The sequence below is a fragment of the Amphiura filiformis genome, chromosome 5 (genome assembly GCF_039555335.1).
Source record: "Amphiura filiformis chromosome 5, Afil_fr2py, whole genome shotgun sequence".
Taxonomy (NCBI): Eukaryota; Metazoa; Echinodermata; class Ophiuroidea; order Amphilepidida; family Amphiuridae; genus Amphiura; species Amphiura filiformis.
In genome coordinates, this window is record NC_092632.1 from 63,709,627 (window position 1) to 63,735,583 (window position 25,957).

At 37.2% G+C, this 25,957-nt stretch overlaps 1 protein-coding gene across 1 annotated transcript in view; it reads right to left on the reverse strand.

Annotated features, from left to right (window-relative positions):
* Window positions 1-25,716, reverse strand: part of LOC140153517 (ribosomal oxygenase 1-like) — a 39,155-nt gene extending 13,439 nt beyond the window's left edge. Inside the window, exons 1-5 of the mRNA XM_072176289.1 lie at window positions 25,438-25,716; window positions 3,477-3,612; window positions 2,246-2,367; window positions 401-543; window positions 172-271 (exon numbers count right to left, since the gene is read on the reverse strand). Of these exons, the coding sequence (XP_072032390.1) occupies window positions 172-271; window positions 401-543; window positions 2,246-2,367; window positions 3,477-3,612; window positions 25,438-25,596 (660 nt within the window). The 5' untranslated portion in view covers window positions 25,597-25,716. The remainder of the gene's footprint in view (window positions 1-171; window positions 272-400; window positions 544-2,245; window positions 2,368-3,476; window positions 3,613-25,437) is intronic.
* Between the last annotated feature and the right edge of the window lie 241 nt (window positions 25,717-25,957).

Consider the following 25,957-nt stretch of genomic DNA (forward strand, 5'->3'; position numbering starts at 1 on the left):
TAAATGACAATTTGCATGACTTATCCTTCACTTTGAAGCAATTTATAAACAATTTATTTGTTTTTTACACTTACTCTGGGATTACTGAATGGGCCTTTAACTCATACTTAGATTGCTGGGACATGTATGACTATATGCAGACAGGCAATCCAATCATTTTGAACGACCTACCTTTCTCAGAATTTTATCCATCTCTGCTGAACTGAAAAGTCCTTCATTGTAAGATGGGTTGTGTCTACGTAGCAGGAGAGGCTTTCTCTCAAAGAGGTGACTGAAAAATAAAATAAAAATAATTATTTAAAAAAATTTAATACGTAACTCATATGCTCTTGGTGTTGAAACTTTGGCAAGTCCATTTACTTCTTGCATTGTACCTGATGTAATTTGATAATAAGTTTACCTGAAAAAGTTGTCAGCTTTAACTGGGTGTATTAACCACTCAAAGAATCTAGCTGCTTCTTGTGTACTGTCAGTGTGTGGTGTTCTGCTAAACAAGTCCTCAAGATTTTTGGCTGGTGCTCGATCTTCTGAAGCTTCATTTTCCTATATTTATTAACAAACAAGGTTGAAAATATTTATTCCATGCCCCAACATGTGTTACAGAGAAGGAAGTATTTGTCAAAGGCACACTCAGAGATCCGTCACTGCAACAAACTTCCCCACATTTACCAGGGCATTTTGCATGTTATAAAGTTAATTATAGTTTTCGGCAAGGTTCTTCAGTGGTCTGCCGATTCGGCGCTGTTTATTGTGTAAATGTGGAAGTGGGGTTCTAATTAGCTAATTTACTTGCGTCATCATCACATCGGCACCTCATTTGCGGATAAAGCCACATAGCACTGCGTAGCCTAGTTCTTTTTACGCGATAATCAGGAAGAGCAGACAGACACAGCTGAATGGAATTTGCTGAATACTATAATGTAGTAATTATGGACCCCAAAAATGAATTACTATTAGTCCAAAAAGGTGTTTTTGTTTTAAAAGAAACAAATATCAGAACTTGGCATATACCATGGAATTTCATATCTACAAGCATCTATGCCTCTATATAGATGAGGTTTTTTTTATGAAAGCAGGGGTAGCGCTATAACTAAACACTCCAGTGTCTGCAGGGACCCCCGAACTTGCAGAAAATTAATGAACTTGCACAAATGCAGCATAAATAGTATGTCTGCAATAGCACTAGATTGAAAAACTGGGTGTAAGCAGGGACCCCTGAACTTGCAGAAAATTTAAAAACAGGGGGTCCGAACTCTATTTTGGTGGGTCCGGGACCCCCAAAAGCAACCTAGCGCTACCCTGTAAAATGAAAGAGATGAAAAGCAGACAACCTCCATAAAAACATTATTTGGAATTTGAATCTATATTACTTATACAGACTTGTACATCTACAAGCATGTATTATCTATTGTAATGTTTTTAGGGAGTGTCTGCCTTTCATCTTTTTCATAAAAAACTCCATTTAGACCAGAGGCATATATGCTTGTAGAATGAATTCCACAGTATTCTTTTTCCCAAAGACAAGAAACTTGTGAGCATCGATGCAGAATTCAGCAGCCATGCTCAAGAAAAATTGTGCATGGAATCAGATAACCAAAAGTGGGCTTTAAAAAGAACAAATTATTTGACAAGCACAAGTTATTATCATCAAATTGAAATAATTATTCTCTCAATTCATTGAGCAGACACAAAAGCAAAATGTTTGTTCAAGTGTTACTTACAAAATATTTTACTAGGTGACATTAGTAGAAAGGTTAAAAATATTTTGAGTGAAATCAGTAGAAAGATGTGTTATTGGGGGGATTTTAAAGAAAAAACAAACAATTCGAAAACATTTTTAATAAACAAATGTTGTTCCTTAATAATGTGCACAGAAGTTGTAAGGGCTCATATTGAAATACCCTACCACGTTTTCACACAGAAAGAAGGCAGGATTCCCTCGCTAAGCGCGTGCCTCAGGAAAGCTCGGTCATAAAACGGATGGATTATATGCATCAGTGATACACCCTGCCCAGGATTTTCACAAAAGAAGGCTAGCACAGGAAAGCTGCAGGATGGCACACACCTTCCTGTGTAAGGGAATTTCAATATGAGCCCTAAAGAAAAAACAATAAAAAAAAATTTTAATAAACAAATGTTGTTCCTTAATAATGTGCACAGAAGTTGTATTAAACGTCCGTTTTTTCCAAGGCCTAATGTGAGAACAACAAGTCATGGCTTCCATATCACAAAACAAAAACATTACCTGATTTGGTGATTTTTCTGAAGTACTTGGCTGCTCTTGTTCCTGCTGTACATAGATTGCAGCTTTCTCTTCATTGTTTGTACCGTTGACTGAAATCCCATCACCACTTGCTCTTAAATCACCTGATTTAATCCAACAAAAAAATATATGTATTTAATTTATTTCAGCAGATGAGAAGTTCTCCTGGTATACTTGGTAAAATGCATACTGTGGTCAGGTGTTACACCGACCTATTTTGATTAAATTTGCCACAACAAGTTAAACATGTAATGAATATGCTACAATGTACACCTGAGTAGCGTGTGTGTAACACATATCCATTACATGCTTAATTAATTACCTACTTCATACATGTACATATGTACATGTAGGACATACATGTACCATGTCTTTTTTGGGGGGTTCAAGTATAATATCCAGGTTTAGGGTTATAGCTAGGATATGTTTAGTGCTGGGTGGCATTTGATGAAAATCTTGCATATTTGGCAATTTTTTGCTTAAATGGACCAAATTCTTGATTTATTAAATAAAATTGAGCAATTTTGGCCTCTGAGTGGTGGGCTCCAGTGTTAAAATTGAAGCCGAGTGATGCCGCCCACCACTGTAGCTACATCTAGGGCTGTGGTCGGCACCGTTTTTTATTGTCGACATGTCGATATAATTCGTATACCGACGTCTACAGTGTGTAGACATAAAAAAAAAATTCTAAAAAAAAAAAAAAAAAAAAAAAATTTCAAAAAATATTTTTGGGCAGAAAATCAAGTTATAGGCCCAAACTGACTTGTTATTCAAGGTTGGAAACCAGAGAATACTGCTACTCAAAAAAAAAAAAAAAATGCCAATTTTTTTTTACAAAGTTGGATAAAGTTGTACATGTTAATTACTTTTGTTTCTATTGAACAGCTAGCAATGCATACTAATTCAATGTGTCCCTGATTGTTCAATAAAGCAAAGGTAATCAAAATGTACAAGTTCATCCAACTTTGTAAAAAAAAATTGGCATTTTTTTTTTTTAGTAGCAGTATTTCTCTGGTTTCAACCTTGAATAACAAGTCAGTTTGAACCTATACCTTTTTTTTTTTTTTTAGAATTTTTTTGATGTCGACATGTCGGCATTTATGTCGACATAAGGCATGTCGACCACAGCCCTAGCTACATCCCTGTCCAGTTCAGTGAGGTCATATTTTCGGTTTCTTTATCAAATTAAAATCAAGAAATAGATCAGACTTACTTTCTACTGCTTTCTTATCCTTGCCATCGTCATCATCGTCTTTGCCTCGTTTCCTCAAGGACATGCGTAACTTTTTGGCCATTTGCATTGGCTTGCTAGGTGTATCATTGGCTTTCCTCTTCTCTGCTTTTTTCTCCTGAATAAAAACAAAACAAAACATGAAAAAATTGGCAAAAATTATTTAGACTTCTTAACTAATTATGGTAATTATTAACTTATTAACTAATCATAGTTCATATGTGTCCATCCACAACAAATCCAGTGTGAAGTTGCACTTTTGAGTATCTTAAGGGATCCAAAATGAGCGTTTATTAACGTTTACGACAGTATTTTTTGTGGGACATGAGAAAGCACTCAGACCTATCGAATTGCATTCTGAATACTGAAGCATGTCTTTCTGATATCAAATAATTTTCATTTTTAAAAATCACAATATAATACAAATTTTATGACAAATTATAAAAATTTGATATTTTTCAAATTTTTGATATATAACAGTCCTCGAAGTAAATTATATAAATCTAATGATATATTCTTAAAGTGTATGTAGCAGGGAGGAAAAGCCGACGGTCAATTGAAAATTTTGACCTTTCATATTGAAGATATGGATTTTTTTCCCAAAAAGACCTAATTTTTTTTGGTGTTTTGGGAAAAAATCCATATCTTCAATAATGAAAGGTCAAAATTTTCAATTGATCGTCGCTTTTCATCCCACCTACATACACTTTAAGTATAAATCATCAGATTTATAAAGTTTACTTCAAGTACTGTTAAATATCAAAAATATCAATTTTAATGATTTGCCATAAAATGTGTATTAAATTGCGAATTTCAAAAAATCAAAATTATTTGATATCAGAATGACATTCTTCGTATTCAGAATGCAATTCAATATGTCTGATGTGCTCTAATGTCCCAAAATAAATACTGTCCAAACGTTCATACCCCAGCCCTTAACAGTTGATATCTCCATTAAACAAGCTTTAAAATGATATATCACTATCATAATTGCTTTGTTTTTTATTGATTTCTGTAATGTTTATTGGTCCATATATCTGAATAAGCACTGGCGACTTTACACTAGGTTTGTGGTGGATGGTCACATATACATGTTAAGTTTCCTGTCATATTTTTTTATCGAGTGATGAGGTGACTCTTCCATTTAGAGAATAAACGATAGAAAGTTTTGTTTTTACTATCCTATACCATGCGATAGATGACAGGCAGGTCCAATATTTACGATAAAATATTGGACCTGCCTGTCATCTATCACACGGTCTATAGAGGGTAAAATATTGGACCTGCCTGTCATCTATCACACGGTAGAGGATAGTAATATCAAAAATTCCTATTGCTTATTCTCATTCTCAGTCAGCTAAATATTATTTTAATAACTAAACACATGTTTTATTTAGCTAAAATTAAGTTATCGTCACAAAAACTCCCCTTTTTCTGAAATGAACGAAACTTGTTTACCCTTTTTGCTGCACATACTGCGATCTCGTTCGCGCATTATTATAGAATGCGCTACATACTCGCGCTTTGGCAAGCGCTAACAATTCAGCGCTAACAAGCTAACCAATAGCCACTGACTAATATGCATTACATATATGTCAAAACATGGATTACTGCTCAAAACATTGTTACAGACATTTTGCAAAAATATTGAGGAAAAATTCCAGTTTTGAAAAAATTATAAAATGAAAAGAAATTTGCAATATTTTGTGATTAGGCCATCTAAATTATGTATGTTTTTCTTCCAAATTTGGTCTAATTATTCGGTAGACTTTCTCATAAAGAACTACAATTACTACCTAATAACATGCACTACTTTAATCATCTAATTATTTGGTTACTTTGTTATATTTGCTCGGTTGAAATATACAACTACCGCAAAAACGTGTTTTCACGATGTCACCAGGAATTGACCGTTTTGTTGACATTTTTATTGTAACATAATATTTGCACGATCCGAAAAAAAAATCGCAAGTCAACCTCTTCTACAGTTCCCCTTGTATCGCTGATCAAATATCTGTGCATGAAACAGCGATGAGGTGTGTATCATATTGCAGCGATTTTTGTAATTGTATGTAATTTAATTGTTAAAAATGTGCTGTGAGCCGATTGAGCTGGGTTATCGCACAATGACGATCTATGATGACATTTTCTATTTCTTGGATGGGATTTTTTTTTGGATTTTTCCGGGTCCAAGCACAGCCTGCTGGACCCATTCAGGTTACATAATCTTACTTTTTCCAGGTCCAGTGAGTTCAAAAAGCATCCTGGACGCGAAAACGCGATAAACTGTGAACCCTGCCCTGCACTACAAGCAGGTTGCACTCATCACCAGTGCATGTATGCAATCATAGATTGAATACAATATGGTCATTTTCACGGTAAAGGGTGTAACTTTGGATTTTTAACATTTTAATCCGCAGTGTTCTAATAAAGCCACAGAATTCCATGATTTTTGGCCACATAAGTCATCTAGTTAGCAGCTACCTTGGGTAGCATAATCAGCTTTGGGAGTTACTGCGTTCAGTTTTAGCAGGCTTAAATGTACTTAACATTGCCATTTTGAAAAACTATAAAAATCAGTAACATTTTTGTAAAACCCTGTGTTTTCTTCAGTTAGTTCATGGATAATTTTTCTTATCCTGAAAGTACAGTCATATGTTCAGTAAACACTGCCACATTAGATTTAATTGTGAACAGCCCTGTATTTTTGAGAACCGGACTTGATATTTGTCGTTTGGAGGCTTCATTTTCCGTTAACAATTGTTAACAAACTTTGTGGGTGTAGCTTTGGTTCATAATTCTTGGTTATTTCTTCACTTCTTCTTGATTCATAACAGTTGTTATCTTAACTTGAAATGGGTAACAAAAATTAGTTGATTTGCAAGCTTTTAAATTTTTTATAAAATCTTGACTTCAAAGAGCCGTTTTTCCGTTAACTTTTTTGAAGCCTCCGAAACAAACTGTTCAGCAAGCTTGTGCAAATATAAATAAAAGAGCTCATCCAATCTATTTATCAAAATGTAGCAAAGTAGATCCTCAAGTCACATGTTTTTAAATCGTGGAGATATATATCACCGTTTGAAAATGGGCCCCAATACACACTTTCCGTTAACAATTGAAGCCTCCGAAACAAATGAAGCCTCCGAAACAACAATAAGATTAATTATCATCTATGCATATCTAAATTGGTGTGTTTCATACTGATATCTGCATTGTAATTATTACTTGATATGTGCAGAATGTCATAAATTAACAAAAAATTTGACATTATGGTTAATGTTTGAAAAATACACTGATACCCAAAAAAGCCTGTTTCGGAGGCTGTTGGTGCCAATTTAGGCTTTTAAGCATTTATGTGAGGTGCGCCCTTAATTCAGTAAGCGATCTAAATTTAGCTCATCTCTGGACTTGCGCAGAAGTCGAATATGAAGCTAGATTTCTAAAATCCTGATTGTTCTGATAAAAGATACTTCAGTGTGTGATTCAGTAAACTTTCCACAGCAAATGAATTAAACATTTCACAAACAAAAACAGTGCAAAATGCACAGAAGATTTGACAATTAATTTTGCCTGAAATGAAACCCAAATGTTTACCATATCACACTGCGAAGCTCAATTTAAACCAAAAAAGATTAGTTTAGTTGAACTCTGATAGAATTGTCCAAATTTGGACTAATTTAAACTCAACCAATTTCTCAATCATAAATGTCAGTAGGCTGAAATTTAAAGTTGCTGTTATACAACTTATTTTCAGATTTCTAATGTCCATCCAAGTGTTCAATACATGTAAACAGTTCAATCTGTTGACTGGAGCACTGTGTGAAATTAACTACGCGTGCTGACGTGCGATGTGTGGCAATTTTTGAAAGTAGCAGGCTCAATCCAATGAGTTATAAAAACCAAATTTCACATGAATTATGCTGGATCTAAAATGATGCATTTACTGTCTCTCATTTCCAAAGTTTGTAACCAGCCATTCAAGCAAATGTCCAAGTTGATCAGTGGCTATGTACATGTTATTGTGTACCTGTAGTTCACACCAAGCTGCTGAAATTGTCTACGGTCACAAATTTAAGTGACTTATTGCAAAGTAAAATGAAATATGATATGCTATGCCAAGGGCAAATGAAATATGACAAAAAGGCCTAACTCAGAACAAAACAATCCCTTTTGACATCCTAAGGAAACCCAACAAGGGCGGCTGCATATCAGGATTTCACTTCACCTGGCAAATTATCATTTTACCACATTTGTCAGCGTTTTCACAGTGCAAATCTTCGGTGCTGGAAACTTCCTCAGTGGTTTTAAATAAAAGTTCGTCACTTTGCTTGCCACAACACAACAGTCAACATGGTAGACTGCTGTCTGGAAACCTGCACCATGTTGATCAACTTCCACGGCTCCAACATCTGCACGTCTTCATGGTTCTTGTAGTTCGCACTGACCCCACACTGGTAGATTCACACTCACCCCACACTGGTAGGTTCACGCTGGTAGGTTCACACTCACCCCACACTGGTAGGTTCAGATTGGTATGATACGTAGGTTCACACTGGTATCTTATCACGATGATGACTGGATGGCTGGATGGGCTCAAAGCCCTTAAAGTCAGTGTTGTTTTTCGTCTGACTTGGGGCTTCCAGTACCCCCATCAACTAAAAGTAAACTTCCAGTTGGTGTCCCAGATTAGGCGCCGGGGGCTCGCCGTGTCGTTTTAGTTCATGTCCTTGGGCCCTTGTAATGGGCTATCTTGCTCAAGCAATACACAAAGTTTTGTGACTGGTCTCACAAGTTCAGTTGTTTGTGTTTTGATCTTGGCGCTGCGGACTAGTCCATTCTTGTCTGGGTATGTTTCTTGAATGCGGCCTAAGGTCCATGATTTGCGTGGTGCCTGGTTGTCTACGATTAACACTATATCTCCTGGTTGTATATTTCTTTGGGGACACAACCACTTCTGGCGCCTCTGCAAATCCACCAAATACTCCTTCGACCATCTCTTCCAAAAGATGTCGGCTAAATATTGCATCTGTCTCCACCGCTTTCTTGAATATAGGTCTTTCTGGGTGAAAACACCAGCTTGCAAGATCTTGCGAATAGTGCGTATCTGCCTCTCCCAGATTCCGCCGAAGTGCGAAGCTGCTGGAGGATTGAACTTCCACTTGATGCCCCTACTCGCAGTAAATGCCATAATTTCTTCTTGATTCCATTCTGTTAGCGCATTTTTCAGTTCTGTGTTGGCACCAACTAAGTTTGACCCATTGTCTGAAATCAACTCCTTGACTTGACCTCGTCCGAGCAATGAAACGCCTTAATGCATTTATACAAGAGCTAGTGTCCATATTTTCGGCTATTTCTATGTGTACTGCTCGAGACGACATGCATGTGAATACCACACCGTGGCGCTTTCTAATTGAGCGTCCTTGCTTTATGTTGAACGGGCCAAAGTAATCAAGTCCCGTGCATGTGAAAGCTGGTTCTTCTGGCTGAAGACGACTGGCTGGCAAATCTGCCATTTTCTGTGTGACGGCGCGGGTTTGGTATTTGCGGCATGTAACACACCGCTTTACTAATTTCCTCACTGCTGCACTGGCATTGATTACCCAGAATCTCTGCCTCAGTTCCGCTAAAACGTGGTTTCTCCCCTGATGGTTGACATGTTCGTGAATGTGCCTTATAATCAGGTTTGAAACATGGTGGTTCTTTGGCAGAATCATAGGATGCTTCACATGATCTGGCCACGGCCCTGCAAGGTGCTAACACTTCAAAGTGTTCATAGTTCTGGTCGCTAGGGTTCAAATCCCCGCACAGGCATGGAATCCTACCTAATATGTATACCATGTTCGCTTCCATCTAGCGATCAATAACCTGAATAACCATTGTGTAATTCAATTCAATGCATAAGCTCATACACATGTGGTTCTTTGATGTCAATCGCATACAATATAACCCGTGATCAATAATGAGCGTTGGTCAAAAAGACGAGCTTACTGAAGTGAAAAATTATGTACATGCAGATTCATCATTTATGCATATTGCCTTGAAAATCATAAAAAGCAACTGCTTGATCAACCCAAATGATTTTATTAGCGTTATTTCTAAACCATATTTCAAAACCACAAAGTGTTTTACCTGACTTTTGACCCAGAAATGTATGAATTTGATGAGAAATTGTGATGAAAAATAATATTTTACAAGTCGGATTCAGAAAGAGAAAATCTTATTACACACGTTAATTACATCACAATCCAAACATAGATGGTTAAGTTCATGGAGAATGTTACAAACTGTTGTATCTTTTGCCATATTGTTTTTCTATAGGGAATAATGTTTTATCGTTAAAATCGGACATGAAAACCTATCAAAAACACAACAAAAACGTGCATCGCTATTTGTATGCATGAAACAAATTATAAGAATTGTACAGAAGTGACCTAACACTTATGAAGGCTGTATCTTGAGAACGCGCATGGTCTGATGCTAGAATCTTGGCAAGGACACTCTGGTGAAATAAATAAAAATATATGTGATTTATTTTGTGTGACTTTTGAGCGTTAAATGTTTCAAAATTTAAAATGAACAAAATGCGAGTAACTATGATGTCATCAACATGACAATAATATTCATGATAAATAATTATTGCTCCCTAAAAAGAAAGGGTTAACAAATGGTTTGAATACATCGCATACGACCTTATAGTAACTGTATCTAGAAATGTGTGCAAGTTACTTGTCAATTTTAGCCAGAAACGAGCTTTTTCTACGGTTACTGCCCAGCTCATTAGCGATATGGGATATTCTTTACTTCGAGTTTACTGCCCTCTGTTGACGACAGGGCTTCGAACTCTTATCAAGGCGATCTAAGAAGTGCAGGGCCGTGTGGCATAGGAGCGTTGCGGAGTCTTCCACCAACTCGTAATATCCCATTAATTATCATAGGATCCAGGTTGTCTAAGGAACCCACTTTCTGTCTCTTTTTACACATGATCTTCTGATCTGGTGTAGCTTTCAGAGCGCTGATCTCCTTAGCAAATGCTTCTTGCTGGATGTAGCGAACAATTGCTTCTTCTGCTTCCTGGAGATTCTCCGCTGACAGGTGGGACTCTGGCGTGGGTTCTAAGGATTGTCTAGATTGGGCTTTTTCTTTGTCACATTTGGCAGCTGCATTGTTTTTCTTTTTAGCTTTTTGCAGCAGTATTCTTTTGAGTCTCAGTAGGTATGCGACCGCTCTCTTCAAGGAATTCCACTTGGAATAATGTCGCAGTAGTTTGTCGATAGGATCTTCATGTTCCTCTACCTGAATGGCTTTAACGGATGCCTCTTCTTCTGGATCATTATCCAGTTGGTTCTCATCACTGTCACACGGTTGACTTGGCTGCTCAGTCTTTTTCTGCTGTAGAAATTCAGGATCTCTAGGCCATCTACTGTTGCTGAGACAATTTTTTACTGTTTGACCCCGCGAGGGTTCATCAGCCGGGTTCCGTGCAGTATCAACATGTCGCCATTGTGAGGGTGAAGAACCTTCTCTTATGGCTCTGTTATATTCTTCCCGACCTGTGGTTTTCTCTTCAGGTGTGAGATTTCACTTTCTGACTTGTTGTTTGGGAATGTAACTTCCTGGTTACTAAGTGGCAGCTTCATCTGAGAGTCGCCTTCCTTTAAATGAATCGACTTCACCACCATGTTGTCACCTATTGAATTTTGCGGTCTGTCTTCTATCGTCCGCTTATTAATATCATGGTTGTACGGATCGGCCAACTCATTATGCAAGTCCTCAACAGAGATTCTATGTACAGAAGCCATACTTGTTCTTGTTGATGATGTAGCTCTTGACTTTGTAAGCCCATGTATTTCCCAGCCTAATGCTGATCTACATGCGTATGGACCGTTGTGTTGACTCTGGATGACTTCCAGCGGTTCCAATGCTCTTGGGACATTATTCCCAATGAGCAGGTCGACTCTCTGCCCTTTCAGCAACTCAGGTACTGTTATTTCTTGCAAATATGGCCATGGAGTCAGATCTTCTTTGGAGACCATATCTTCCACCTTGACTGGTATGGAGTCCTGGGTATAAACAACAGGTAACTCAATGTTGACTTTACCATCTGCATCTGTTACCTCCAAACCTGCTAACTTGTATGTGTCAACGTCTTTGTCTCCATTGATGGTTTGGATCTTGATCTTAGTCTTTGTTCCCTTCATAGCCAATTTACTCTTAAGATTCTTGGAACAGAATACAGCAGTGCTCTTGCTGTCCAGCAGAGCATATGTCTTGACTTCTTTGCCTGTGTCTCTTGACAGCACAGTTACCGGCACCACCGATAATACCGATGCCATGCATCCTGCCCCAGTCAAACCACATGTGGTTGATGCCTCTACTTCTGACTTCCTGGGGGTCTCTTTCGCTTTGTTCACGGTGCAAAACAGTTGGATGTCTGCCTGGCTAGCAGCTCCCTCTTTTGTTGCAAATCTTTTGCTCTTGCCTCACAAGTTGCCTGCAACTCAAACTCTTCTTTTTCCAGAGATTGTTTTAATTTGAGTGCTTTGGCGCGGCATTGCAGCTCGGCTTTTCGGGTGGCTGCCTCAAGGAGGGCTAACTCTGCCCCACTGGATAATGCAGTACTGGATGACCTCTTACTACTCCTTTGAGCAGAACTTGTACCTTTATTACTCATTTTATTACTCTCCTTTTTGCTTCAACTTTATTTCACAATCTTTGTTGGATGAAGGGAGCCCTCAGTCGTAGCTTTGACACACTTGCGATACGCGTGGCTTATTAAGGCAATGTTTGTTTACACAAAAGATCGTCGCAAATCCAGCCTTTGGTACAATTAGCAGCGACACCAAGAGTAATAGCAGAAGTCAACAATATGACAACAAACCAAAGCCAAGAACTTCAAGTTTTGTCACCAGTGCACTAAGTGAAGAGAAATTGCCTCAAAAACAGTGTCTTCACTGTGATACTTCAACACATACGCTGGAAGTATGCAGGGTGGTCCAGAAGAAACCATACGATGAAAGGGTGGCTACTCTGCGGAAACTGGGCGTGTGTTTTGGCTGTGTCAAGAAAGGATCTCACCTGTACAAAAAGAGTTAAATGCATCACCTGCAAAGGCAGACATCCAACTGTTTTGCACCGTGAAAGAGGCGAAAGAGCCCCCCAGAAGTCAGAAGTAGAAGCATCAACCACATGTGGTTTAACTGGGGCAGGATGCATGGCATCGGTATTATCGGTGGTGCCGGTAACCGTAATGTCAAAGGACACCGCAAAGAAGTCAAGACCTTTGCTCTGCTGGACAGCAAGAGCACCGCTGTATTCTGCTCTAAGAATCTTAAGAGTAAATTGGCTATGAAAGGAACAAAGACAAAGATCAAGATCCAAACCATCAATGGAGACAAAGATGTCGACACATACAAGTTAGCAGGTTTGGAGGTAACAGATGCAGATGGTAAAGTCAACATTGAGTTACACAACGCTTTATACCCAGGACTCTATACCAGTCAAGGTGGAAGATATGGTCTCCAAAGAAGATCTGACCCCATGGCCATATTTGCAAGATATAACAGTACCTGAGTTGCTGAAAGGGCAGAGAGTCGACCTGCTTATTGGGAATAATGTCCCAAGAGCATTGGAACCACTGGAAGTCATCCAGAGTCAACACAACGGTCCATACGCATGTAGATCAGCATTAGGCTGGGAGATACATGGGCTTACAAAGTCAAGGTCTACATCAACAACAACAAGTATGGCTTCTGTACATAGAATCTCTGTTGAGGACTTGCATAATGAGTTGGCCGATCCGTATAACCATGATATTAATAAGCGGACGATAGAAGACAGACCGCAAAATTCAATAGGTGACAACATGGTGGTGAAGTCGATTCATTTAAAGGAAGGCGACTCTCAGATGAAGCTGCCACTTAGTAACCAGGAAGTTACATTCCCAAACAACAAGTCAGAAAGTGAAATCTCACACCTGAAGAGAAACCACAGGTCGGGGAAGAATATAACAGAGCCATAAGAGAAGGTTCTTCACCCTCACAATGGCGACATGTTGATACGGCACGGAACCCGGCTGATGAACCTCAAGGGGTCAAACAGTAAAAAATTGTCTCAGCAAGAAGACTGAACAGCCAAGTCAACCATGTAACAGTGATGAGAACCAACTGGATAATGATCCAGAAGACGAGGCATCCGTTGACGCCATTCAAGTAGAGGAAGATGAAGATCCTATCGACAAACTACTGCGACATTATTCCAAGTGGAATTCCTCGAAGAAAGCTGTTGCACACCTACTGAGACTCAAAAGAATGTTGCTGCAAAAAGCTAAAAATAAAAACAATGCAGCTGCCAAATGTGACAAAGAAAAAGCCCAATCTAGACAATCCTTAGGACCCACTCCAGAGTCCCACCTGTCAGCGGAGAATCTCCAGGAAGCAGAGGAAGCTATTGTTCGCTACATCCAGCAAGGAGCATTTGCTAAGGAGATCAGGGCTCTGAAAGCTACACCAGATCAGAAGATCATGTGTAAGAAGAGACAGAAAGTAGGTTCCTTAGACAACCTGGATCCTGCTATACTTAATGGGATACTACGAGTTGCCGGAAGACTCTGCAGCGCTCCTATGCCAGATCATGTGAAGCATCCAATGATTCAAACTGGAGCTGTCACACAGAGTCCCCAGGAGTGGATGTGTCCCCAAAGAAATTTACAACCAAGAGATGTGGTGTTAATAGTCGACGACCAGGCACCACACAAATCATGGACTCTAGGCTGCATTCAAGAAACATACCCAGACAAGTATGGACCTGTCGGCAGCGCCAAGATCAAGACACAAACCACAGAACTTGTGAGACCAGTCACAAAACTTTGTGTATTGCTTCAAGAGCAAGAAAGCCCATTACAAGGGCCCAAGGACATGAACTAAAAAGACACGGCGAGCCCCCGGCGCCTAATCTGGGACACCAACTGGAAGTTTACTTTTAGTTGATGGGGGTACTGGAAACCCCAAGTCAGATGAAAAACAACACTGACTTTAAGGGCCTTGAGCCCATCCAGCCATCCAGTCATCATTGTGATGAGATACCAGTGTGAGAGCATGCAGACACTACCTGTACCAGGAACCTACCAGTGTGGGGTGAGTGTGAACCTACCAGTGTGAACCTACCAGTGTGGGGTGAGTGTGAACCTACCAGTGTGAACCTACCAGTGTGGGGTGAGTGTGAACCTACCAGTGTGAACTACGAGACGAGAACCATGAAGATGTGCGGATGTCGGAGCCGTGGAAGTTTCGACTGCTGATCAACATGGTGCAGGTTGCAGACAGCAGTCTACCATGTTGACTGTTGTGGTGAGCAAAGTGAACTTGAAACTAAAATATAACCATTGAGGAAGTTTCCAGCACTGAAGATTTGCACTGTGAAAATGCTGACAAATGTGGTAAAATGATAATTTGCCAGGTGAAGTGAAATCCTGATATGCAGCCGCCCTTGTTGGGTTTCCTTAGGATGTCAAAAGGGATTGTTTTGTTCTGAGTTAGGCCTTTTTGTCATATTTCATTTGCCCATGGCATAGCATATCATATTTCATTTTGCTTTGCAATAAGTCACTTAAATTTGAGATTGTGGACAATTTCAGCAGCTTGGTGTGACCTACAGGTACACGATAACATGTACATATCCACTGATCAACTTGGACATTTGCTTGAATGGCAGGTTACAAACATTGGAAATGAGAGACAGTAAATGCATCATCTTAAAACCAGCATAATTTATGTGAAATTTGGTTTTATAGCTCTTTGGATTGAGCCTGCTACTTTCAAAAATTGCCACACATCACAAGTCAGCACGCGTAGTAAAATTCACACAGTGCTCCAGTCACCAACCAGATTGAACTGTTTACATGTATTGAACATTTGGATGGACATTAGAAATCTGAAAATAAGTTGTATAAAGACAGCTTTAAATTTCAGCCTACTGACATTTATGATTGAGAAGTTGTTGAGTTTAAATTAGTCCAAATTTGGACAATTCTATCAGAGTTCAACTAAACTAATCTTTTTTGGTTTAAATTGAGCTTCACAGTGTGATATGGTAAACATTTGGGTTTCATTTCAGGCAAAAATTGATTGTCAAATCTTCTGTGCATTTTGCACTGTTTTTGTTTGTGAAATGTTTAATTCATTTTCTGTGGAAAGTTTACTGAATCACACCATGAAATATCTTTATCAGAGCAATCAATCAGGATTTTAGAAATCTAGCTTCATATTCTGGTTTACTCCGGTCTTTGAACTAGATCATTTAAATAAATAAATAAATAAATAAAGTAATTTATAAAGCGCATTATGCCAGGCCTCAATGCGCTGAACAGAGAACTAAACTTACTAATACATTATGTAAAAACTACAAAAGAACATATTCTATTAGGCATAATACAACCAATACAAAATAATTATAGTAAACACATTTAAAAACATTATAAAGCAATACACTTGATAAGAGAACAGAATAGCATATCATATAATGAACAAAAGCATGATAATTATAAACAACACACTAAAATCCAAATCACTACTCGAATCCCCAGGAAATTTGAAGCCCACAGAAATCACCCGACAGACCAAGGTAGACAACCGTCGACCAGCACATGACAAACAATCGTCCACCCGAGCCAGCCAAAAATTTTGCCGAGCAAAACACGCCAGAGACTCAGAATAGTGATCCAGGTCCCAACGTGAAGACATAATAATTCAAAAACAGCAATTTCACAATATACAAATTTTCATTCATCATTTATAGGATTAGCATGATTATAATTAACAGATCATGTTGGTAATGCTCGTTATTGCCTCATTAGATTGAAGCGCCTCTTTAGGTTTTATAACATTTCCCATGTGCACTTGAGGCATGTGTAAAGTTTTAATTTACATGTATATTTACATGTAGCTTCTCAATGTGACTTGGTATATTTGCTGGGCTCTTATTTGCCCTGCCAATTGTTTCATCCCAATTGCTCAGTGCATTTTGCACTGTTCTTGTTTTGGTCATTGTTTTTGAGTATTTACCAGATCACATGGTGAAGTGCTTTGTTTACAAATAAGTAAAGTCAACAATTTGCACAAAATATTGTGCTTTTGAGGTTTGGCTATAATTAGCCTAAGGTATTTTTCAATTGTTCAGTTTTAGATTTTAAACCTGCTCAAAGGACCAAGTTATATTGAGTTGGATGATTTTGACATCATCATATGAACTGTGAAAGGACACTATATAGTATAACTGCTTACAATGCAGCTTTCAAAGTAGCACTGCTACTTCACTGGTCTTTAAAGAACCAGTACAGTCTATGAAAGAAGGACAACTTGACACATAGCAGAGTTAATCTTCATGATAGGTTTCTTTATTGTACATTCACCTGCATTCAGATGTTTGCCATTTACAATGTACATGAAGTGTTGTCAAAATATGTTCGAGTAATCCGCCAGATCACATTATAGTTTTGGTCACTTTGTTTCACATTGTTTGATATTTTGGAGTGAATTTACAAGGTGTCCGTTTCTAAATTGGGCACTCAATTGTTGTCAGTCAATTTAGGAGTAATTGAAAGTGCAGCGTTCAATTAGGGGCGGAATGTTGGTGCCAATTTAGGCTTTTAAGCATTTATGTGAGGTGCGCCCTTAATTCAGTAAGCGATCTAAATTTAGCTCATCTCTGGACTTGCGCAGAAGTTGTGTAAACAATCAGACAGACAAAATGGCGGAAAGTTACCCGTGGTAATTACAATTTGTTCTACCACTGAATACACAAAATCACTAAAATCAGACTAAATAGCTATCTAACAGTATTGTGAATTATCAACAGTATTAAAGAGATATTAAAGAATTGGTTTGTAAGTGAAAACTGTGTTTGGTGCGTATGTTCAAATCCCAGGTTACATTCTGCAAAGTAGGGATCGATCTGTCTCAAATAGGCCAAGAGTTCGTTCGTCAGGGCGAAGTTTTGGTAAAACCCCTACAGAGGCTTCACATGCAAAAAACACCATACTTAACAAATGGGTGAAAAAATTAACATGTGATAAATCTACAATATCTGCCGCATAGAATCATTGATTCAATACACACAAGAAAATAACAGCTTAGATGATCCCAACACTGTTGTTTTCAAAAAACTACTTCTGCAATGTTTAACAATTGTTAACATGAAGCCTCCAAACAAAAAAAATGACTTGCTGTGATAATTTAATTTTTGTCACAACTGAAATTCAATACTTAGAAGGAAAGCATGAAAATTGGTAATTGTGATATTTTTTACCTATTTTTTTATGTCAACTTGTAGTAGTTAGCCAAATATTTTACTTTTATGATCACCTGTGTTGTTAACTGAAGCCTCCGAAACACAAATCGCTTGAATTGCCAATTCTAAAAATAACTCCAATTTCTGTGAAACTTGGCTGGGAGGTTCCTTTCATCAAGTAGTATTTGTACATGAAGTTAGACATTCAAATTATTTTAGGAACCCAATTAAAACTTAAAAAATATGTTTAAGGTTTGGAAATTTCCATTGTAAATGACACTTGATGTTAAAATTTTTCAAAACTGCAATTACAAACATAGCAAAACATGGTATAAAATTTAACTTATATCTGTTGACTTACTTTGGAATGGGATTTCACATGTATTCCAGCTTTTATGTCATAATTTTCTGAGGTTATGTAAAATACATTTTTTCTTAGATTTTAACCAAAATGTTATGGAAATGTCAATTTTTTTATTAGAAATCAAAAGGTTTAAGCCTTGAAACATTATTTTACTGGAATTGAAGTTGCTTCTCTGCATGATTTCAGTAAACAGAAACATATTTAAGTGGTTTGAAATTTTGACCCTAAAAATCAAAAGTTACACCATTTACTGTGAAAATGACCATATACCACTCTTTTCACAGATACTAATATTGCAGACCTATGTGCGAGTGATCAGCATGATATGGTTCAATGCATAGGTACCACTTGAACATTGAAGTGCAGGGCGATATAGTCAAAAATTGTATTCATCTATTGCTATGGTAGTTAATTCAATTATTACGTCAATTCTACAGCGAATAATCATTGTAATTCAAGGTCTCACGGTCAACGGACTTGTTCAGACGGAGTCAGAGACAGATCATTCAAAATCTTGTATTTTGTCAAAACTACAGCACCTGATGATTTTTGCAGGGTAGGCCTACATAAGTTTTACTACAGTACATTTCCAATTGTGAAACACAGAATTTTGAAAAATACTGAGTGAGGGCATTCTCCTCCGCAAATGTTACAATTTATGGCTTCAAATAAATTGAACTGAAAACCTCTACCTTTTTCTCTCCCTGAAAAGCTTTGTATCAGTCCTGGCAATCCCTGCACCGTTTTATGTACCATATGGCCAGTATAGCCACAGCCTAATTAGCATGCTTAACCAGAACACAGACTGGCCTGGATTTATCACTCACATCAGCATGTCAGACATGCAGTGATGCACACACAATGACACATGTAACATGACACAACAACGCATGCTGCACATAATTATTAAAGGCCCATTCATGATCAGTGATTTGCTCATCTGGATGATCGTAAAAATCATCAAAATTCATAATTTGGTACATTTGTTAATCGTCATTGTCATAGATGTGCTAACATAGTCTGCAGAAAGCTCAGCCGAAAGCTGTGTATTTAAGACAAGGGCTTAGGCAGCCAGCCGTGTAGGGAGTGTTTTACACACCCAAATTTGTAAATACACACCCAGTGTTTGCCCACATGGCCTATACTTTGTACACAAATCTTAAATTTACACACCCAGTTTTTTAATTTACACACCCAAACCTTCAAATCCTGCCTAAGACCCTGATTTAAGACAAAATAAAGGCATTTACACATGAATCTGTAATTTATGTACAATGTAAATTAACTACATACATGTAGTATGTATTTGAATGAGGCCTCACTTTGTCAATACTGCTGTTTTCCTCATTTTTTGCAAATTTGTTCATTTCAAAAATATCTAAATGACAATCTTAATGACTTAATTTAATATCCTTCAATTTTAGGCAATTTATAAATAATTTTATTTTTTTTGCAATTTTGATGGGATCACTGATCAAAGCTTGTGAGAAATTGAAAACCTAATGCGGAATCAACAGTATTTTTATTTTTATTTTTTGTGTCAGTGCAGGATTTCGGACTTGTAAGCATTTTTTGCAAAAAATATCTAATGTTGCAAATGTTGGAATAGCAGACAAAAAAGTCACTGCTACAAACTATTATTCTTCTCTTTTTATATTTTTGTGTCCAAAGTTTGCGAAAAAATAGAAAACTTGATATCAAATACGAATTTTTTAAAATTCGAATTAAAAGTTTTATTTTCACCTTTTTGTTAAAAAAAATAAATAAAAAGAGATAAAAAAATGAATATCTTGATTTTCAAAGAGGACTACGCGCACGGTTTTACTAACACGCGCGGCAGCTTTGAGACACAGGATTTTATTAAGATGGCCTAGAAAGATAGGCCTATATTGTAGGCTATTAGTCACTCAAGTGCAGATATACTGTATGTTAACATTGGATTTCATTTCTTGTTTATTGTTCACTGTAGGCCTAGGCCAAAAAAAAAAATTTTTTGTTTGTCCTCCACAGCTTTAAAAGAGGATGTGCGGGCGGGCGGATTTTTTTTTTCTCAGATGGACCTAGCTACATGTAGAGCTAAATGCTACAATCATTCATGGTGACTTAAAAAACCCAACATTTTGTTTCTTAAGGGGTACTACACCCCTGTGGTAAATTTGTAACTATTTGTGCATATTTCTCAAAAAGTAATAACACACTGGTAACAAAAATTACTACACTGAAATTTCAGTGACTCAAGACAAGCGATTCAGTATATATGATAGGAAATGAGGTACATCCTAGCGGTACCTTATTTCTTATCATAAATAACGAACCACTTGGGTCACTGAAATTCCAGTGTAGTAATTAGATTCCTTGCCCCTATAATATACATAACTTTTGTTACCACTGTGTTATTAGTTTTGCAGAAAAATGAAAAAATAGACACAAATTTATCGAGGGGTGTAGTACCCCCTTAACTATGCAGTTAAAGTTATAATTTGTGTTATGTCATAGTCTTTTAATGATTTCAAATCCAATGTATTTTGAAGTCACTAAAAATAAAAGACTATGACATGAACACAAGAATATAACTTTGCATATATTGAAGACACAAAATGTTTTTTGGGGGCTTTTTTTATTTTCAACCATGAAAGATCTTAGTATTTAGCTCTAGCTAGGTCCAGAGATACTCCAAATCTGAAAAAAAATTTAATTTTACTTATTTTATTTTATTTTTTTAAATTGAAAAAAAATAAATATTGGTCAGGCCTTAATCTGAGGAGCGGGCGGTGGAGGACAAACAAACAACTTTTTTTTGGGCCCTATGGAAAAGCCTCTTCTGTTGTATCACTATCTTGAATGGTTGTATTTCCCACGCATAAATCCCTCATCATGTCGGTGTCACTGCTACCTCTGGCTAAATAATATAATAATGTTTATGTACAAAAATTTCTTGCAGATTAATTCGTTTAGCAAAAATATTGTCAAATTTGAATTTCGTTCTGGTATACCAGAACGAAATTACCAGAACGAAATTACAACACTGGCCTATGGAGCAGTGTAATACACATAGTCATGCATAAAAAATGATAACTCGCAAATTAAAAGGGCATTTCGTGATCCACACTGCTGCATACTCCACAGTGGGTCTGATCAGGGGCGTAACCAGACCTGACCTTCCGGGGGGGGCAAGATTGAAAAATTTCCCAATTGTTGACCAAAAGTCGCGAGCGGCTTGCCGCGGCGTTAAACGGTGGGGTCCAGGGGCCCGCCTTAGGGGCCCTGGTGGGGTCCAGGGCAAAGCCGGGGGTCAAGGGGCAGAGCCCCTGAAGCTCCTGGTTTTGGCATATTAGAAGCTAAAAATCAGTGTTTCAGAGTACAAATTTCAAATTCCTCTTTCTTTCCCTTTTCTCTTCTCCTTCCCTTTTCTCTTCTCCTTCCCTTTTTCCCCTTTTTTCTTTTCTTCTTTCCCTTTCTCTTCTTCCCTCTTTTTCTCTTCTCCTTCCCTTTTTCCTTCCCTCTTTTCTCTCCTTCCCCTTTTCCCTTCCCAATTTTTTGCTCTTCTTCCCAGTTTTTTTGTGTCCGGGGGGGCAGCTTGCCCCCCCGGCCACCCCACTGGTTACGCCACTGGGTCTGATGAAGGTTGTGTAGGCTGCTTCCTTAACTTTCTGACTGCAGTGGCTGATGTTGCGTGACAGGAAACCTTGGTTGAATTTGCCTTCTTGGTGACGGTGTCCACATGAGTGTTGAAGCTCAGTCTGGAATCAAGATGGACGCCCAGATACTTAGCTGAGTTGACAGTCTCCAGTGTGTGGTGTTTACATGTATCACTGGAAACCTCTGGCTACATAATGTTTAATATGTACAAAAAAATTCTTGCAGATTAATTTGTTTAGCAAAGATATCGTGAAATTTGAATTTCGTTCTGGTCAGTGTTCTTAGTCGGTTAATTAACCTCAATCTTACCGGTTAATTAACCGCATCATATTTAACCGGTGGTAAAATAGGTTAATTATGAATTTTGAATAATTCTGAGGCTTTTTAAAGTTTTAACATTTAATATCACTTCAATGTTCACTGGAAATATTAAAATATAATTCTTTTTCTTGTTCTCTAGTCCTAGAGTGTCATTCAGCACATCATAGACCATATGCAGACTGCACATAATCATGTACAAATCTGTGGGGGTGGTTCTTTTGTATGGGGATGTGCCACACAGACTTAAGGATGCTGACTATCTCTATACCTACTCTTTGCTGTTATCAGTGTACCAATATTTCACAAAAAGCACCCAAATTTGCTCTATTAAATTGGGCACTTTTAGGGGCATTGGGTCTCCACTGAAAACCCACCCATAGATACGCATAGGGAAAATGTGCGATTTTGAAAGCAAAATACACGCGCCAGTTTTTGAAAATGCGTAATTTGCACTTTTTTCCCAAAATGCATGAATTTTTTCCCCAAAAAGTTTGGATTTGCAATATTTTTTAAATTTTACTTTTTTTCTTACAATTTTTTATGACGGCCTTTTTTCTATACTTAATTCAACATGGGGTGCAGATCATTATGGATTCTTATCACATTTTTAACCAAAATGTAGGTTTTAAAAGTCAAACCCTCAAGTGCTCCTTACTATATTTTTCAAATTTTATGTCATACAATGGCCAATTTTCTTAAAATCTTGTGCAAAAAGTTACTATTTTCACCTGTTTCGTCATACGGTCGGTTGTAAATTCAATGAAATATGACATTGCTAAAGAGCGCTTACAAATTGATATGACCCAAAATACGCAAATTTTCGTCGCTTTTCGCGCATCGCACATTTTTCCTGTCCTTACCCATAGATATATATACCAAAATTGCTGAAAAGGTACCCCAAAACCATGGCACATCCCTGTACACATTCAACCAGGCAGAAACACCCAAAAATCCACAGCAGAGTGAGCGGATAATACCATTTTTGCCCAGGATTGTTTCAACCAATAAATACAAAGTGTATGTGAGTCACAAACTTACAGTGTCATTGTGCGTCTGTGTCAATGAATGAATTTTTTAATTATAAGTTTATATGAAAATAATTTTATAATTTTAAAATGGAATGTTTTAAAGCTAAAGGTGGACAAGCACAATTCATCTGCTCATGTTTAATACTTGCACAATATTCTTTAGTATGATGGCATATTGAATTCCGAGCTCGAATTTATATATTTTCCAACCATAATTAACCAATCTTACCGGTTAATTAACGTTAATTAACCGGTTAATTAACCGCCGTTTATAATTAACCGGTTAATTAAGAACACTGGTTCTGGTGTACCAGAACGAAATTACAACACATGATTGTCTATGTGTGGGCTATTTCATTATAAATGACAACATTGAGTCCCAAAAGGGGTCAAAATTCAAACTCATTTATTTCATGCAAATTCATTATCATTTCAAAGTTCAGATGGTGTGTCAATAATTCTCAAAATATTAGAGCGTCAAACCCTCAGGAACCATTAAAAAATTAAATTGAATTTTTGCTGTGTAAAACATAGCTGCCGTCTGGAGGGGACATTTTTTTAAACAATTTAATACACAACTTTGAAAGAGTATATGTAACCAACATTGGGTTCATACTTATTCATATTTAGTCTGTAATAATTGTTGTATGTTCCTTTACACTTCAGTGTCTTAAATATGCCAGTTTCAATATAAAACAATTAGTAAATTGATACTAATCCAGATAAATGGTGCAAAATTACTACATATTTTAAGGATAAACTTTATCTTCACATGAAAAATTCATGAAATAGTCATTTTGTCCTGCCCAATAGCTACACTGATGCATAAGTGAGTATTCTGCGTCAATCTGTTGTACTAGTCATGGAAAACCTAAAATAAAAGACCCTCCTGTGTCATTTGTTCTGGATAGGACACATTTTTTAACACATAATAAAGCATACTTTAACTTTAGAAATAGCTGCATCAATATTATTGCATCAATATTATTGCATAAAAGATCCCCAGCATTTAAAATCCACTACAAACAGGGTTAATATTCTGGTTAAATTAGGAATATTGCAATTTTAGCTAACCCAAGTTCAATGCAGAATAATATCACATGTGTTCTCAACAACTGGACAATAATTTGAACACTAAAGTGGTTTGTAAGCATAATTTGCAATAAAATGCAAAAATTTCTTGTGGGTTTGGCTCTTTGAAATTTTTATTTTTTTGTTTGTTTACCAATTCATGGAAATGACATAATTGTGCTGGAGAGGACATTTGTTAAATTGCAAACAGAATCGTGGATACAGGCTTGCAAAAATGCAACAAATACCAAATCATGTGCCACCTTGGTAGAAGGAAGACCACTCTTCCTCTACAAATTTCACATTCTATGATATAATCCTTCTTATTTCAACAATTAGTAATTAACTTCAGTTCTGGAGAGGACAAATTTTTAACGCGGAACTGTGGTATCAAGAACAAGTGGTCTACTGTATGTAAAATAAATGAATTCCTCAATCAGTGCCCTGTCCCATCAATTGGTAATATAACACAGATTATACAGGTAGGGTAAGGGTTTATATTTCCTCTTTAATGAACAAAAATGGAGGCATGAATTGGAGAGGACACTCATTTTTTTTATTTAACGAAAATGCCAATTTTGCAAGAATCTCACGAATTTTAACATTTTGCACCAATTTTCACCATTCAACTTGCATGATGTTCCACACATATCATATTTTCATTGCAACAAGCACATTGCCATAGAATGTACCTAATTTTTCAAAGAATTAATTCAGAATACATGGGCAAAATGAAATGGGACTCCAAAATTGGGTTAAAAATGTACCTTTTGGCAATTTTTTATACAAAAATAGACAGAATTCTGTAAAAATGCTCATGTAGCTTGTAGTTTGTGGCATACTTAGAATTAAGTTAATAACACTGCATTATCACCCTAATTATATCAACCAGATATGATAAAAGCCATTTTTGTGAACGTGTCATTTATAATGAAATAGCCCGTGTAATACATGAATACACATAATCAAGCATAACTCGCAAACGCAAAATCGGAATCAACTGAAATTTTGGGAATATGATTTTTTCGTTGATATCTACTGAAAAATGTCATAAAAAGAGGATGCTAGGATCACGAAATACTCCTTTAAATAATTACATGCGAAAATCGGATTCAACTGAAATTTTGGGAATAAGCTTTTTTTCGTGGATATCTAGTCTACTGAAAAATTTCATATAAAGAGGATGACAGGATCACGAATTATAAACATAGAAGATAACAAATTATATATAAAATACCTTTTTACTCTTGCTCTTGGACTTGTTCAACACTGACATTGATAAGATTGAATTTGAATTCGCTGAGGTTGACGGATTTGATTTTGATTTTTGCGACTGAAATACTGCAAAAGCTGAGACCCGTTTCTTGGCCCGGACATCACTGCTTTGGTCTGCCATGCTTGAAGGATGTAATGATCTTAAGATCTCCCACCTTTTGGTCCGATTTACGTATATTTTATCACCTTTTTGCACGAAATGTTGCGACAAAACTTTCACGTGCTGATGAAAAAATTAGGAGATAACCACAGCTTGTATTCCAATATTATGAAGCCTGTCTCCCAAATAAAAGTTTATGAGGGCCACCTTTTGTACATTGCACGATTCAGGGCACGATTGCTGTTGATAGTTTGGCACCAGCTCCAGCAGGTTGGGGCCGGGGGGGGGGGTACTTCTTAGATTAGATGCGTTGATTGATTGATTGATCGATCGATCGATCGATCGATCGATTGATCGATTGATCGATTGATTGATTGATTGA